The following is an 18,016-nucleotide window of genomic DNA, read 5'->3' as shown; positions in this document are numbered from 1 at the left end:
GGATAATTTTATTATGTCATGCTTTCAATCACTATTGGTCTTTATAACTGACAATTGATAGGTTACTTACATCCTAGCTTGATTCATCACTACGATCTAATTTTCTTATCAGACTTTTTATCAGACTTCTTTGTCCTTTTTTCGTAGGTTCTTCGTTTCATGTAGAGTGAGGAAAAAAATGTATTTTTATGGATATTTGATTTTGTGGATTTGACAAAGTCTACATACAATGATGTTTGCCAAAGTCTACATCCAATGATGTTTGCCAAAGTCTACATACAATGATGTATACTTTGTTAGTCTACATGCAATGATGTATACTTTGTTAGTCTACATGCAATGATGTATACTTTGTTAGTCTACATAAAATGATGTACACTTTGTTAGTCTACATGCAATGATGTACACTTTGTTAGTCTACATGCAATGATGTACACTTTGTTAGTCTACATGCAATGATGTACACTTTGTTAGTCTACATGCAATGATGTATACTTTATAAGTCTACATGCAATGATGTATACGTTGTTAGTCTACATGCAATGATGTATACTTTGTTAGTCTACATGCAATGATGTATACTTTGTTAGTCTACATGCAATGATGTATACTTTGTTAGTCTACATACAATGATGTACACTTTGTTAGTCTACATACAATGATGTACACTTTGTTAGTCTACATACAATGATGTATACTTTGTTAGTCTACATGCAATGATGTACACTGTGTTAGTCTACATACAATGATGTACACTTTGTTAGTCTACATACAATGATGTACACTTTGTTAGTCTACATACAATGATGTATACTTTGTTAGTCTACATACAATGATGTATACTTTGTTAGTCTACATACAATGATGTACACTTTGTTAGTCTACATGCAATGATGTACACTTTGTTAGTCTACATGCAATGATGTATACTTTGTTAGTCTACATGCAATGATGTATACTTTGTTAGTCTACATGCAATGATGTATACGTTGTTAGTCTACATGCAATGATGTATACTTTGTTAGTCTACATACAATGATGTATACTTTGTTAGCCTACATACAATGATGTATACCATGTTGAACATTTGAATTTGTGTTTTACCTTTACTAACAATGTCTACAATAATTGGTTCCCCACTAATAATAATAAATCCACTGTATGCATCAACTTGAAATAATTATCACCTTGTTATAATTGACTTAATATTAGGAGCCAAAAAGGGCCTTTACCAAACCTTCTTATGTTTGAGAAAAACATCAAGAATCATTGAAGACAAACTTTATACCACCAGGTTAAAGGTGATGAATGTCAAAGCACAATAAAACCTTACAAATTATTATTACAACATATGATTACTGTAATACAAAGTACTGAGGCAGTAACCTTCACGATCATTCAAAGAAACATATGTTATGAATGAAAACTTACAGAGGAGCTGTTTGTTCAGCACCGAACTTTTCACTCCATACAGCAAGATTTGAGACTACTTCCCTTGTCATTGAGGCTGATGTCTTGCCACCAGTGTCCGATAAATCAGCTATTACAAATATACACTCAGGGTACTGAAATGTTAAAAAATATATACACTCTCATGGCAAATGTGAGTTTTCACAAATATACTAAATACTATGATATCAAGCTTAAGTTTACCCATTTGCATACTTGTCAAGTTAATCAATGGTAATATAATGTCAAAACTTCATCTACTTAGTAGGAATCTTTTAGACCTAAAAAGATTAAATCTTGAATTTTTACCATGAATTATAGCCTATAGGAAAAGGTTATTTTGTTTTTTTGTACATAAGATTTGTAGACAAGGGGTAACTTGTTCAGCCATTGTAAAGCAATTGTTAAGTTAGAAAAATTATATCTTGAATTTTGTTTTCAGCTATCAAAATACATCTTAGCTGAAAGTTCTTATTGTTTGTTGTCATAGTCCATCAAATTATTACTGCCTGGTTGAAAAAGTCAACCTACACAGGGGCGGATGCAGGAATTTTCGAAAGGGGGGGTGCTAACCCAGGGCAAAGGGGGGTGCAAAACATATGTCCCGATACAAATGTATTGATCGGCAAAAATAAAGGGGGGGTGCGCACCCCCGGAACCCCCCCTCTGGATCCGCCACTGCTACAATAGCATATTATAAAACATATCTTTGTACATTCCAATAAAGTTATTAACTTACCTTGGATAGTAAATGAACAAGCTGATTGGTCAGCTTATTGACAGTTTCTGGATTGATGTTTGTGTAGGGCAGTATAACAATACATCCATTACTTAACACCAAGTTTTCTAACCCCTGCAATATAATAAATATATATAGATATACATGTTTCTCTAACTCTATGGAAATTTATCCCTTTCCGAACCCATTGTATAAAAAAATTTAATCAACGTGTGGTTAACTCTGATCTCAACAGATCATTGGATGATTTTAAGGGTCATGACCTTTTTAGCTAACTGGTTGATTCAAAATATGCTATAACAGGTGTTAATGAAATTGACAACTTCGTGCAATGTGAAAGGCACCCGAAGGAGGTTTTCGATTAACAAAACAAGAAATTTTTTTTAATCATTAGAGAAACAGATTCTTACATAGTTACTCGTGGATTATCGGATTTATCCAATCTCGATAGTTAAATTATCAATTTTAAAGTCCTCGCCGAGGCGGCTCGGACTTTAAAATTGATAATTTAACTATCTCGATTGGATAAATCCGATAATCCACTGGTACCAATGTAAGAATCTATATATAGATAAAAGTAACAAAAATTTTCAACATGACATGAGCATTTGTTGGAAAGAGCAATTTATTTTGGCTTTTTTCTAACTTTCTTTAATCTGGTTTAATCGTAGTAATACACAACTTCAAAAATTTGAAGAATGCCATTTCTTCATTGATTGATATACATGTATATAAGTTATCAAAACAGAGAGTTGGACAGATTGATGACAGATCCTTGAAAGCAAAGTGTGGACACACGATCTGAATTTTATTTGAATTTTATTTAAATTTAATCTGAATTTTATCTAAATTTTATCTGAATTTTATCTAAATTTTTTCTGAATTTTATCTGAATTTTATTAAATTGAGATGTAGTCAAGCGCTATATGTCAATTTTTTGTTGCCTTATTTGTCAATGAGCCTTAATTTTTATCATCAATTGTCAAATCTCATTTTGTAGCTACCATTAGCATCAAATTGAGTAAAATGTTTATCATTAACGTTATTCTAACAAATATTTAACCATCATTCGTCATATTGGGTACCCCCTTCATATGCTCATTTCAAGCTTGACTTTCTTATTCAAAAGCTGTCTATTGATGAAGACCATAAGTTGAACAGAAGATGTCTTTGTTCCTGTTCTATGGTTTATGCCCATTTCTTAGGTTGGAAATTGAGGTACCCTCGTGATGAATAACGGTAAAAATTCTTGCCAAATGACGTTAGTGGTAATTTTTGTTGAATGATGATAGAATGTAAACTTTCTTTTAGAAGATAAAAGAATCAACTAATTTTGATGAGTCACATTATTTTTTCTCCAAAAAACAACAGTATAGATAATTATTTAAGACCTATGACAAATCATGGTAAGTTTTAACCAATTTGATGCTAACCATAGTCAAAAATGACCGTTTAATGGCAGACAGTACAGGACATTCCTACCCTCATATCTCTACTGTCATTTTAATACTTTTAATTTCTTACTTACCATTCCAATTTCCACTTCATATATGTTATATACATAGGGATCCTGAGGATCCACTCTGTAATCCTTGTAGATATTTAGGTATCTTTCTGTCAATGGTTTTTTAGTTACTATCTCGTAGAAACTATGATGACAGTTTTTATCTTTCAATACCACAATCTTATATACAGGTAAATCCTTCAAAGGGGTCTCTGTAACAATAGAAAGGAAAATTGTATAACCAACATTTGTAATATTCCCTATTTAAGGTAACCTGACAAAAATTAAAATGAAAATAAAATTTAAAAAAAATATCCAAATATGAATAAATTGTTTACACAGAAATATGTCTGGCCTTTTTGTAATTTTGATAGTATGACATGTATGATGCAAATATTGAATCAAAATGGCAATATTTAAAGATGTAAACTATGCAAAACATTTAAGTCAATAAACCATGATTTATGGTGCAGGAAAAAATAACCCAATGGAAATAAGAAATCCCAATGCTTATAAAAGTACATACCAAATACAATTGACTTATCATAAGTGGTTCCCTTTACAAGAACCTTATAAAAAAAACTTTAATTTGTAAACCATGCTGAGGGATCAGGCCACATAACTACCATGGAAAAGGGACTTCCAAATTCTGCATACAAAATTAAATATCATTGACTTGAAATTAAAGCAGTTCCTCTAAAACTGATCTTATCACAAACATGTAAACAATGCAAAATATTCAAAGTCAATAGACGATGACTGAAAAGACAGACATAAGTAATTTCCCTGGAAATAAGATGTGTCATATATAGCTAATGCTTCTATATACCAAATACCATTGATATATTACTAATAGATCTTCTTATTCACAAATTTATACATTGTTGACATACTGTTTTTAGTAATGGACCAATTCAGATTCTAATGCACATTGGGTAATATTAAAAAAAAAAGTGTCTCTCCTGCAATTGCTTCTAGCCTGTCAGTGTAAAAGGGTAATTTTGAACTTTAAAGGAAGTAAATTTTTCAGTAAAATACAGAATTAAAAAACCCAGTAGTTTAATTAAAAGCAGAAATTGACTTTAAAGGACAACAACTCCAATAAGATGTCAATTGGTCATGTTAACTTATTTGTAGATCTTTCTTTGCTTGATATCTCAATCTATGATATTCAAGATAATTATCAATTTATTTTTTTTAAATCCTTTCCTCCGATCTAAAATTTAATTTACCCAGGGCATGTATACCGTAAATTGGGAAATTTAAGTGGTGGGATATTTTGGCCATTTTCACTCAAAAGGCATGTGATTTATTTAGGTGTGTGTAATTTTGGTGCTTCGCCCAATTAATATGTTTGATTTTGGAACAATTGAAGTGTGCAAGCTCATTCATATTTGCCCTTATTTACCCGTTTATATATATTGACAAAATATCGATGTCATACACAAACTAGAAACATGAAATAATTAACTAAATAAATCAAGGAATCGGATACGAATGCAATTGCAAAATAATTCCGTATGTCGGGGTTGAACGCTAAAAGAAAGGGATTTTAAAAAGATTTTTTTTTTTACAAAAATCAAATGAAATAAATTTTAATCATTACCTCTATTGCAACTAAATGTTAAAGATTTTAATTAACGATCAAGGATTTAAATTTTAATCTGTATGCCTTTGGCAGAACATGTTAATTAACAGAAGATAAAGGATTACAAGATCTTTTTATATTCTAATTACCAATAACAATGTCTAATCAGCAATAGCTGGGCATATTTATGACATATGTGAATACAAATTCATATTGTGTTTTCTTAACAATTTTAGAAAATTGACAATTAAATAAAAATTATATAGTGTTGTCAAATTATACCCGATATTTATTTGCAGATTTGGATATGTATAGAATTATAGGAAATATACGGAAGACATGATAATTACGTGAGATATTTCCCCCAACAATTTACATTACGATATCGTCGTACCGGTCCTCGATTTTGGTGTTTCAATATTAAGTGTTTGCATTATTTTCGAGTGTTTAATTTTTGCACTTCACTTTCATTGGAGGCACCAAATAAGCCAAAATAAAACTACAACCAAAATAACCCAATTTACGGTAATGCCTTTAAATGATTTTATGGAACACCCTGTAGATCTTACTTTGCTGAACAGTTTTGCTGTTAACAGTTTATCTCTTGAGATAATAACTGAAAAAAATGCAAAATTTCCTTACAATGATCAATTTAGGGGGAAGCAACCTAACAATGGGTTGTCTGAGAGTGCACACGCTGAAATGTCTCGCCTTCTTTACTAATCATTGATACTATGTTGATAGTCCAAAATATAAAGCTTTATTAAAACTGTCACATCAACTTAACATTAACCAAGAAAACTAAACATTGACCAATGAACCATGAAAATGAGGTCAAGGTCAGATGAACCATGTCAGACAGACACGTACAGCTAACAATTCTTACATACAACAAATATAGTTTACATATTGCTTATAGTTTAAGTAAAAATGACCAAAACACAAAAACTTAACACTGAGCAATGAACCGTGAAAATGAGGTCAAGATTGAATAAAACCTGCGCGACTGACATATAGATCATAAAATATTTCCATACACCAAATATAGTTGACCTATTCCATATGGTATTATAATAAACAGCTGTGCCATGAGCGCATGATACACCCGTCCTCTTGTGTGAAAGTTTTATGCAATAATCATAAATAGTTTCTGAGATACAGCATGACATGTGAAAACCCCCTTTTTTAACAAAAAAACTCAAAAAGTCTAAAATAAAATTTTGAATCATCACCAAAAAGTATACAGATCTTCAGATTAATAAGAAGAATGAAAAGTTTTAAGCAATAATCATATATTGTTTTTGAGATACAGCAGGACATTTATGTGAACCCCCCTCTTTATTTTTACAAAAAACTAAATATCACTAAAATAAAATTTCAAATCAAAACCAAAAAGTATGCATATCTTTAGATTAATATAACTAAGAAGTGTGTAAAGTTTTTTGCAATAATCATAAATCGCTTTTGAGATATGGCGTGACATGTGAAAAAAACACCCCTCTGTTTAAGTTACAAAGTCCTGTAACTCAAAAAGTTTTAACCTTATTTTCACCAAAAGTATACAGATCATTTGACCATCATAAGAAACAACTATATTAAGTTTCATGAAATTTGGATAAGTCGTTCTCAAGTTATGTTGCGACATGTTTACGCCCGACAGACAGACGGATGGACACTGGCATTTGTATACCATAATACATCCCATTAAAATTTTGAAGGGCGTATAAAAAAAGACCAAAACTCAAAAACTTAACTTTGACCACTGAACCATGAAAATGAGGTCAATGTCAGATGACACCTGCCTGCTAGACATGTACACCTAACAATCATTCTATACACCAAATATATTAGACCTATTGCATACAGTATAAGAATAATAGACCAAAACACAAAAACTTAACTATAACCACTGAACCATGAAAATGAGGTCAAGGTCAGATGACAGCTGCCAATTGGACATGTACACCTTACAATACTTCCATACACCGAATATACAAGACCTATTGCTGATAGTATCTGAGATATGGACTTGACCACCAAAACTTAACCTTTAAAATTGAAAATGGAAATGGGGAATGTGTCAAAGAGACAACTACCCGACCATAGAAAAAACAACAGCAGAAGGTCAACAACAGGTCTTCAATTTAGCGAGAAATTCCCGCACCCGGAGGAGTCCTTCAGCTGGCCCCTAAACAAATATATACTAGTTCAGTGATAATGAACGCCATACTAATTTCCAAATTATACACAAGAAACTAAAATTAAAATAACACAAGACTAACAAAGGCCAGAGGCTCCTGACTTGGGACAGGTGCAAAAATGCGGCAGGGTTAAACATGTTTATGAGATCTCAACCCTCCCCCATACCTCTAGCCAATGTAGACACTGATACATGAAATGAGGTCGAGGTCAACTGAAAACTGTCTGACGGGCATGAGGACCTTGCAAGGTACACACATACCAATTTTAGTTATCCTATTACTTATAATAAGAGAGAATTTAATATTACAAAAAATCTTAACTTTTTCTTTTAGTAGTCACTGAACCATGAAAATGAGATCAAAGACATTGGACATGTGACTGACGGAAACTTGGTAACATGAGGAATCTATATACAAAGTATGAAGCATCCAGGTCTTCCACCTTCTAAAATATAAAGCTTTTAAGAAGTTTGCTAACACCGCCACTGCTGGATCACTATCCCAATGTCGAGCTTTCTGTGACAAAAGTCGCAGGCTCGAAAAAAATCAGGGAAGATCTTGACCTTATGAACATTTTTATCAGATTTGCTCTTAATGTTTTAGTTACAGAGATATAAGCCATACAATATTTTACTCCTCGTGTTCTATTTTTGCACATAGCTGCCATTTGGTTGATTCGCATAACTCTAGAATGGTCAAAGTGACACCCCCAAATTTCCAAATTGATCTGTCTTTTATTGTAATAAGCATTGTGACTAAATTTTAATACATTTGGTTGAGGCAAAGTAAAGACAAAGAACAGAGACCAATTTTGGGACCTACATACGTACAGATGGACAAGGATAGAACTTAATGCCCCCATCAGCTATGGCAGGGGCATCAAAACTTTAAACACAGGCTGAACCTAAATGGAATTCAGTGGTATAGTCATTTTTTTCTGTGCATCGTATTTGTTTTTCATTCCTTTTTCTATACATGAATTAGGAAGTTAGATTTCTCCTTTGAATTGAATTAAATTTACATTTCACAATTCAGGGACTTTAATGGCTGACTAAGCAGTATGGGTTTTGCTCATTAGTTGTTAATTGATGTGTTATTTGGTCAATTTTAGAGTTAACATTGTCTCATTGACAATCGTACCACATCTTCTTATTTCTCTATTAAAACTACTTGTGTGTTTTCTACAGTGAACTCAAACATGAATAAATACATTTTAATTTTGATTTATGGATATTTTGGCATTGAGTCAGTCTCAGACTTTACCTGTCAATGCGCTCCTTCTCTTTGTTCTGTAGATTTCGGTAGCTGGTGATATCAGTGGACAACCAATTGCTCCAATATTGGCTACCATATTACCTATAATGATAAGTAGTAATCCTAAAGTTTCAATATGAAAAAAAAATCTAAAATAAAAAACTTTTAAAACGTCATACTGTGGATTCATTATTATTCATGGGATATCAATTTTTGTGGATTTCGGGGCAAAGATGAACCACAAATGTTTAAATTTTCAACGAAATACAAGTTTTCTATATGCTTGCATGCAGACTTTGACAAAACCATGAAATTAAATTTCCACGAACAATTTTTCGTCAATCCATGAAAATAAATTAATCCACAGTACATTGTTGTTTTCTCACATTTTTCCATATAAAACACACACTCCCAACTGTTTACTCATGCATATATTTTTGTGTTTTATTGTAATGAGACAAAAATTTTATTTTTTGAAATTTCTTTTCATTTCTAATTTTTTTTTGTCAATCATTAATTATATCAACTCACCCGTGATATCGCGGGTCTGTGACTGAATTAAAAAATATAACTATGCGTAAGCCTTATTTTAGTTTTGGTATTGTCATCTGATAGAGTCATGCCGATTATAAGATGCACAGTTTTCTCTGCTTTCAAAATCTTTCTGATTGAATTATTTTGAAAACAAAAGGGCCTGCAATGGAGTATTCTTTAATCAACAGTATTGTCGTATATGAGTTACAAATCAAGTTGAATTCTTTGATTCATTGTTTTACGTCATTCCAGCTAACAAATTAAAAAATGTACCTATACGCCTTATCTTAAGTCCAGCCTAGATTTTTTAGTATTTGTATTGTCATCTTAGAAAGTCATACTGATTAAAATACTACATACAATCGGAAACAATGTGACAATGATTGCATTTAGTGGTGTTAATCCTGTGATTATGACCCGTGTATATAGCAAAATCATGAGTACACCATTTGGTGGTGCGCCTGTCAGATGCAGAACGTACAGATCAGGTAATAGGTAACAACTGAATATACTATTGGTATCGGTATCGGATTCGACCCGGAACTTGATAATTATTGACAATATTAATTATGTGCAAAACAAAAGGGCCTGGAGTGGTGTAATTTTTAATCAACACCATTGTCCTGTATTAGTTATATATAAAGTTGAATTCTTTGATTCATCGTTTTTACGTGATGACGGCTGACAAATTGGACCTCCTTATTTTAGTATTATAGATGTCTTTCACTTCAAAATTGGCATTTTTAAATTGGGAAAATGTTCAGTGTTTTGAAAAAGTCATTCCCTGGACCAGTTAACAGATTCACCTTAAGAGGAAGAGGTACAACTATACTGCCAGAATGTTCAATAAAGGAGTTCGATTCCCATTTGGGATGAAAATTTCAGGAACTCAATTTTCGGCTCTCCCTTGACACCATTTGCGAGTATGGTCTCAAGGAAACGATGATAGTCCGTCGGAAGGGGAGATAAATGGCTGACCCGTGTTAAGAGAGAGCCATATCTCTTGCACGTTAAAGACACCCTTGTAGATTTCGAAAAAGAGTAGGCTAATGCCGCTACAAGGCAGCACTCGCACCTGCAAAGTGGAAAAGGATTAATATAAGTTGCAAAACTTGTTTCCTAATCCACTCTAAATAAATATGTTTAAACTAATAAAGGAGTTCAACATCAATCAAAACTGGAGTTGGAAGGTACTTTTTGCATGGCCATCATCCATTCATTTGCATTTTACTTTAAACAAATAACCAACAAATTGAACTTTGTGACCTTCCCTCACCCATACAAATATTATTCAAAGGAGATCCAACCCCAAATATATTTTTTCCTGGTATAGCCATAAGACAATAAATAATTCCAATGAACTAACAATACAGTAAAACTAAATACCGTGTAGCCTTTAATTTATGCAGTGTGTAAATTTTCACTTATTTTTGCAGATAGAACAAAACCGCAAAAATAAATTTGGCCAATGTAAAAGTGCACATGCATTAATCTTGATAAAAGTTTTGAATCCGCAAAAATAATAACAGCCAATATATTTTGTGAACCTTATTCAGTGAAAATTGCGAAATTTTACTCCTGCGAAAATAACCTGCTATTAGGTATAACCCATAGGGTATTAAAAAAGTTCCTTACACATTTTGCCAGGAATCATAGATAATCCTGTACTGGTCATGTCCAAATATTCAATAACATTCCAAGACGGATCAAGCAAGTAATGGAGTGTTCTTTCTGTTATATTCTCACAGCCTTTCATATATACCTATTAATCAAAGATTGAGTTCATATAAAATAAATATTTACAATTTTTTTAATAATGTATAACTTCATTTCTCTAATTCTTGTTAGATTTATCCCTTTCCTGACCTGTTGATTATTTTTATCTAATCTATGTGTGGTTTGTTTGATTTTAGTTCTTCATTGGTCAAAGTTCAATTATGACGTCATATTTTTTCCTTTCCTCTGAAATTCCTATTGCGAAGTCTTCCTAGTTTTTGAAAAAAGACTACCATGTCTTTTGACTTCACATAGCAAAACATCTTTGTGCAGGTCGTTCAAAAAGAAGGATGAAGATTGTCTGCATATCGTCTAAACTGCATCACAAGAGAAACATATTCCACCACCAAATCTTGTGCAATACTATATTTATCCACTCTCGACATTTAAATTTTGAGACCTCACATTTTAAATTAAAAAGTTTAACTGTCTCGAGTGGATAAATATTGTATCACACTTGATGCAGTGGTAGAATCTATATTTACTTAATTCATAATAAAGGGAAGAGTATGCATTTTTGCACAATACATAGTGAATAAAAATGAATTTCATGCACAAAAACATGGTTTTGGAAATTTGACAACAATAACAGATTATTTTTGTGTTTCTGTCTCATCAATGTTTACCTCACATTTTCTTTCATTCATTTTTCATATATACCCAGTAATAATGACCGATTAACCACTTTGAATTGGTAAAGCTGTTCAGCAATAGTTTTTCATTATCTTCATACACTGTTGACACAGATATGTCTTGCCTGTCAGCATAAATTCAGAAAAAGACAATCTGATGGATAGCAACATTGCTAATCAATAACTAAAGTCTTTACTGGACCATGAATTAGTTTGCAGGGCCAAGAAATGGTCAACAAACTGCAATGTACAGACAGTAATGTAACTTTAAAGCAAATACTGTTTTTATAGTTTATACTAATCTCTATTGTAATTAGCTCGCAGAAAACTTAACATTGAAAATTTCTAATTAATTCAAATTCACTGGACCATTTACTAGGGGAATAGTCGTAAAACTGATATGAACTGATCATAATGATGCAACTTCATACAAAATATCCTTGATCTATCACAACAAATTAATGTTTTTTTTTCAAACTAACATAAGCAGTAACCTTAACAAATGTTGACCACAATGACATTGCAGCAAAAGCAATACCTATCTCGCTCTTTGACTTTCTTCGCTGGCAAAACAAAAATCAAAAAAAGCTCACCTCACTTAGATATGGGTACTGTTGTACACACCATTTTATTCCAGAATCAGTTACATAGGGACATCCTGAAATAATAAAAATGTTAAAATAATAAATATATTTGTCCTTTTTAAGTTTATAAGCTCTTCATATTTTAAGTGATTTTGAATTTTCAAATATTTTGGCCTTGAGTATCACTGAAGGGCAGCAGTCCTTTTGCGCCAATTAATGTTTTTCAGGGGTATCATTTGCACCAAATTTTGTTTTCCAAATGTATCAATTGCGCCAATATTTGGACCTCATTTGCGCCAATTTACCTGTACACATACAAATGTATTTATCATAAATATTAGTGATTAAAATTTATTCTTATTTTGGCTTAAAAAGTATCAAATGTTCAGAGATATTTCATCATGAAGATGGGCATCTGGAGAGAAATGATTCGAATTGCAATAGACAGTCCATGTACAGGGAGGGAAAAAAAATGTTGCCTTGCTGTATATTTAATACAATATTTGTTTAAAGAGAATAAGATAGAAGCTTTGATGATTATGTTTTAGCCACATATGTTGATTCTTCTAATTGGTGCAATTGTATGTTTTATTTTTGGCGCAAATGATACCATGTAATTTTAAAACAGGTGGCGCAAATGTAGCATTGGAGAAAAAAAGTTGTGGCGCAAAAGGACGCATTTTTGGCGCAAAGGAATCTCTCCCCACTGAAGAGGCATTAATTGTTGAAATAGGCATCTGGTGTAGAAAAATTGGTCCTGTTAACTTATTTAATCAAAGTATGATACTGTCAATTTTTAAAATCTAAGCACATTCCTCAATGAATGGCAATGTAATTGTAATGTAATTAATTACAATTGAAAATGTATGTAATTGTGATGTAATTAATTACATTTAAAAATCAATGTAATTGAAATGTATAGTTAATTATTACATTTAAAAATCAATGCAATTGAAATGTAATTTATTACTTTAGCATAAAATTAACCCCAGGTCTGTCCATAATAAATTCATATTTGTAAGGTGCATTTATTAAAACCATATGTGTAGATATATAATTAATATCAGAAAAAAATATTTTTTCATTATAGACTATTGCAACTTTTAAATTCATACACTTTCCCCTACATTTCCTATGGAACAATGATTATGTATTTACATCACAGTAAGAAAAAATTGTTCTATCTGTGTAACTCATTCATAAATTATACTTGCTTGAGATTGGTGTATATATTTTTGAGAAAACTTTTTTAATTTTTATATCTTGACCTGAAATTTGTTCTTTATCAAATGTGATAATTGTATGACAAAATATTCATACTTTATTTAGACAGAGAGTTTAGTGACCTATTACTTGTTTCTTCCTTATGTAACTGGTACCCATATACAAGGCTTCCAAAATTTCCTGACGACAGCCGGACATTTTACAAAGAAATATTTTTGATGGTCAATGATCAGCTGGATTCTTAACTGTAACTGGAAGGATGCATAAGATATATGTGTCTTAAGTAATTAGAAGTGTTATATGCAATAAAATTATTTATAACTGTTTAGTTGTCTTCATTCTTAAAATACATAAAATATTTTCCTTGGTATTGTGTCATTTTTCTGTGTACCGGGGAACCAGCATTGCATCAGTCAGCTACAGTACCTGACTTTTCTCATGTTTTTGTTTGTGTTTTAATAACCTATCTTCTCTCTGTGGGTACTTTAGTTACACTTGTAAATTAAGGCCATATTATTTCAAACTGTTGATGACAACTGGCTTTAATTGTAGTACAGCTTGATACACGTGATACTTTTCTTTTTTGTGTATTGATTACCTCAGACCACGTGACCTTTACAACTTGCGGTATTTATAGATTACATTGAGGAGGCCCAATGAAGGATCTTGTTTTAAACCGTGTACAATCTACTGAACAGTGATAAACTGTTTTTGTTGTACAATTTTCGATCCTGATTTAGAAAATAAGGAATAAATAAAAACATACTCAGTTGATAAATAATTTAATGAATAACATTTACGTTTGCCCATGACTGGCAGATTTATAAAGTTCAATTTCAAACAACGTCTTTATAGGAGTCAGAGATTGTCATAATTGGATATTATTCTTTATGATTTCAATTGTAAAAATATTTTTTTAATATGAAAACAAGAATAGAGAACGCCCCTCTTATTCATTGGACAAGTCAGCTTGGTATACACAAGCGAAGCTTTTTTGGGTGTTTTACACGATGTACAGGGTCAAATAAAATATATATATCTGATATCATACTTATTCATTTATAAATATACTTATTTGAAGAATTACTTAATATCAGGAAACTTTGTCAAACTGAATGCTCATTTAAAATAATATCTATAAAGCGTGATAAAATAGGATGTTGTTCCGTACACGCTTACATATTTGACCTCGTTACCTGATCACCTTTATGTGTACAGTGTTATGCATCATTAGTTCTATTGATAAAGAGACACCCCATCAAAGGTGACAAACCTGTAATCAGTGAATGATTTATGGCTTCAATATAACTTATTGAAGGGATAATGTTTTGACAGCTTGTTGTTATTTAAAGAAAAGAAAACATGTTTTTTCTACTTTTTATTGATGTACACAAGCTAAAGACCAACCGGACATTTACGTTCCCAAAAAATTAGACTGAGACACTTCAAAGAATCTTTAATATGCTGCATCTATTGTAATAAACCCAATAATGACCGAAATATCTTTGAGAAATAGTATGCCCAAGCGGACATGTCCAAAACCCAAACGGACATTTTTAATGATCGAAAGTTGGTCAAAATTGAAATGACCGTTTTATGAAAAATGCCTTGAATAAAAAAACAATTCTATTTGACCGTTTGAGGCTGAGAGCAGCCGGACTTTTTATGAAAGTTTCGGTCAAGTCCGGAATATATGACCGTTTTGGAAGCCTTGCCCATATACTCACCTGACACATTCAGCAAAGCCAGGTTAGGCAACTCTGTATATAACATCATTTGATAGAACAGCAAATCTGTTACTTGTTCTATTCCTGTCAGGCTGAGATTAACAATATTCTGACAGTCTCCAAATAAAGTGTTTTGATTTATTGTTTCCTAGAAAGAAAGAAAAGTTAAAAAGCTATAAAATAAACAAAGCACTAAACTCCAAGAATTCCACTCAAACATGTGCTATGGAGTGTCTAAAACTTGTAATTAGATGAGTGTTTTTCCCCTGTGTTGAAGGGGTCATTGTGACTTTTAGATGAAGAACAGTAATTAAATTGCTTTTCAATTGTTCTTAGTGTAAAATTGAGAATGGAAATGGGGAATGTGTCAAAGTGACAACAACCCAACCATAGAACAGACAACAGCTGAAGGCCACCAATGGGTCTTTAATGTAGTGAGAAACTCCCACATCCAGAGGTGTCCATCAGCTGGCCCCTTAAATATGTATACTAATTCAGTGATAATGGACGTCATACTAAACTCTGAATGATACAAAAGAAACTAAATATTTTGCTGTGCATGTACTTGTTTTGTATCACGGATGGATATCCCATATTTGTTTTTTTCTACATTTCATATGACAGATTACAGTTTTTCAAGATTACAAAATCAAAGAATGTAGTACGAAAAAAATAGTCTTTTGTTAAAAAATAAATTCTAGTGACTGTAAACACATCAGTTGCAATGCCTTCATCATCTATTATATTTTCTTATAACTTTAAATTTAGTCTTTAATTTAAGACTTCCCTAAATTACTTACATTCATGCATTGTCACTTCAACTTAATAATCAATCCCTAAATAAATAACCATTTTGTTTTCCCTTCAAATATATATAGGAAGATGTGATGTGAGGGCCAATGAGACAACTCTCCATCCAAATAACAATTTTAAAAAAGTAAACCATAATAGGTCAATTTACGGCCTTCAACACCAAGCCTTGGCTCACACCCGAACAACAAGCTATAAAGGGCCCTAAAATTACTAGTGCAAAACCATTCAAACAGGAAAACCAACGGTATGATAAGTCTGCTAAATGAAAAGCCTACTCCCAACAAAAAGACAGGTTCAGGACCTCCATCCCACACTAATGGAGTTCAGAATTTATTCTTACTATAACAAAGAAATATATACTTACAATAAATGAAGACAATGGGAAATAATCCCTCTTATCAAACAAAGTTAGCACCTCTGTTGAACTTATTTTAACTAAAAAATATAAATGTATGACAGAATAGAAAGTTTATAAGATTCCTTACATTCTACATACTGTTGACATCTTTGAAATTCAAGATAAGAACACATTCATATTAATGGAGTCCGTTTCAAATCAGAATTGTAGTATACATTATTTTGCAGGATACCAGTTTTTGTGGTCTTATTTCAGGAAATTCAAACCACAAATTTAAATGTTCTTGAAGCACAAACTTTCAAAAAATATAATTGTATGCAAACTTTAATTAAACCACGATTCAAATATCCATTTTATTACAATGTTTGCTCAATCCAAGAAAAATAAATGAATCCAGTATTCATTCAGAGCTCTGACATAAAAAAAAGTCAGAATAAAATGACTTCAAGTTAGAAAATGTTTTGAAATTCTGGTATTATATTTATACACCGCATTAATGGAAAAAGAAATATATGTCTGTGTGCTCAGTTTCTTTTTTTAACAAACTCAAATGAAATATTTATGTAGGAAGAAGTAAACTTTAAAATGTATGAAAATAATATAGAAACAACATGGACATAAGTCAGATTAGTATTTAGCAATCTTCGGGTTGTGCACTATTGGTTCTCATCCTGGCTACTATTTTTGCATAGTCAATGTTAAACACAACATTGTTATATATATATATGAAAAGCCTACCCATTTAAAATGAGCCCAGAGCATGCCATAAAGAATTATTTCTTATTTACAGAAGTAATCTATTAATTAACCATACCTAAGGTATCTTTATCAATCTTTTCCCCTGGTGGTGCTTTTAGTTTCACCTGTGAAAGCATGTCCGCTGTTATTTTGGGAGGTACTGTAGAATAAAAAAAGTAATTAATCAACATTCCTTTTGTATTCAATGAATTTATAATGATCAAAAACATTGATTGTATTTCGTACGACAGTTGTATGTTTAAGTAATTAATCAACATTCCTTTTGTATTCAATGAATTTATAATGATCAAAAACATTGATTGTATTTCGTACGACAGTTGTATGTTTATTATACAACATATTTTTGTTTTATTTAGAAAAATACAATTCGCTGGGAATGTCCATAGACTCCATCCCATCCCCCATCACAGTGACGACATTATCGGCAGGGTTGTCTCCAGCAGTTTCAATTCATTTAAGCTTGTGGTAGGGGATTCTTCGTCTGTTGAAAATCATCCACGTTTACTTATACCACCTTTCTTTTGTAAATCAATAAATTAGCCCTTCTTTATAGACTAGTAGTACGGAGTCAAACGCATAAGTGACCCACATCTGTTGTGCGACAGTCTTGCAAATGTTGTTTGACAGTGACACGACAGTACCACGCATATCACATGACATGAAAACCTGAAAAATAGCACCAAACAACTCACGATTTTCATATGACTGTAGCACAACTTTCGCACAACTCCCTTGTGACAAACCCATGACAGTACAATTACAATTCTTTTTTCTGTACTGAACCCATCGTGAAATCATGATGAACATGTTGTAGCTGATGTGACCGCTCAAAATATTTTTTTTATATTTTGCACGACAACTATTCTTACTGATC

At 31.9% G+C, this 18,016-nt stretch overlaps 1 protein-coding gene across 1 annotated transcript in view; it reads right to left on the bottom strand.

The window, feature by feature from the left end:
• The window catches only part of LOC134715226 (uncharacterized), an 86,522-nt gene that overhangs the window by 62,870 nt on the left and 5,636 nt on the right, over positions 1–18,016 (bottom strand). The window contains exons 4-12 of the mRNA XM_063577270.1: positions 17,198–17,281; positions 16,390–16,460; positions 15,213–15,360; positions 12,271–12,335; positions 10,905–11,031; positions 8,745–8,837; positions 3,717–3,904; positions 2,189–2,302; positions 1,432–1,565 (exon numbers count right to left, since the gene is read on the bottom strand). Of these exons, the coding sequence (XP_063433340.1) occupies positions 1,432–1,565; positions 2,189–2,302; positions 3,717–3,904; positions 8,745–8,837; positions 10,905–11,031; positions 12,271–12,335; positions 15,213–15,360; positions 16,390–16,460; positions 17,198–17,281 (1,024 nt within the window). The remainder of the gene's footprint in view (positions 1–1,431; positions 1,566–2,188; positions 2,303–3,716; positions 3,905–8,744; positions 8,838–10,904; positions 11,032–12,270; positions 12,336–15,212; positions 15,361–16,389; positions 16,461–17,197; positions 17,282–18,016) is intronic.

This window comes from Mytilus trossulus, chromosome 4 (assembly GCF_036588685.1).
Source record: "Mytilus trossulus isolate FHL-02 chromosome 4, PNRI_Mtr1.1.1.hap1, whole genome shotgun sequence".
Lineage (NCBI taxonomy): Eukaryota > Metazoa > Mollusca > Bivalvia > Mytilida > Mytilidae > Mytilus > Mytilus trossulus.
The sequence above is the reverse complement of the archived record's forward strand: the minus strand, read 5'-3'. Positions and strand labels throughout refer to the sequence as shown.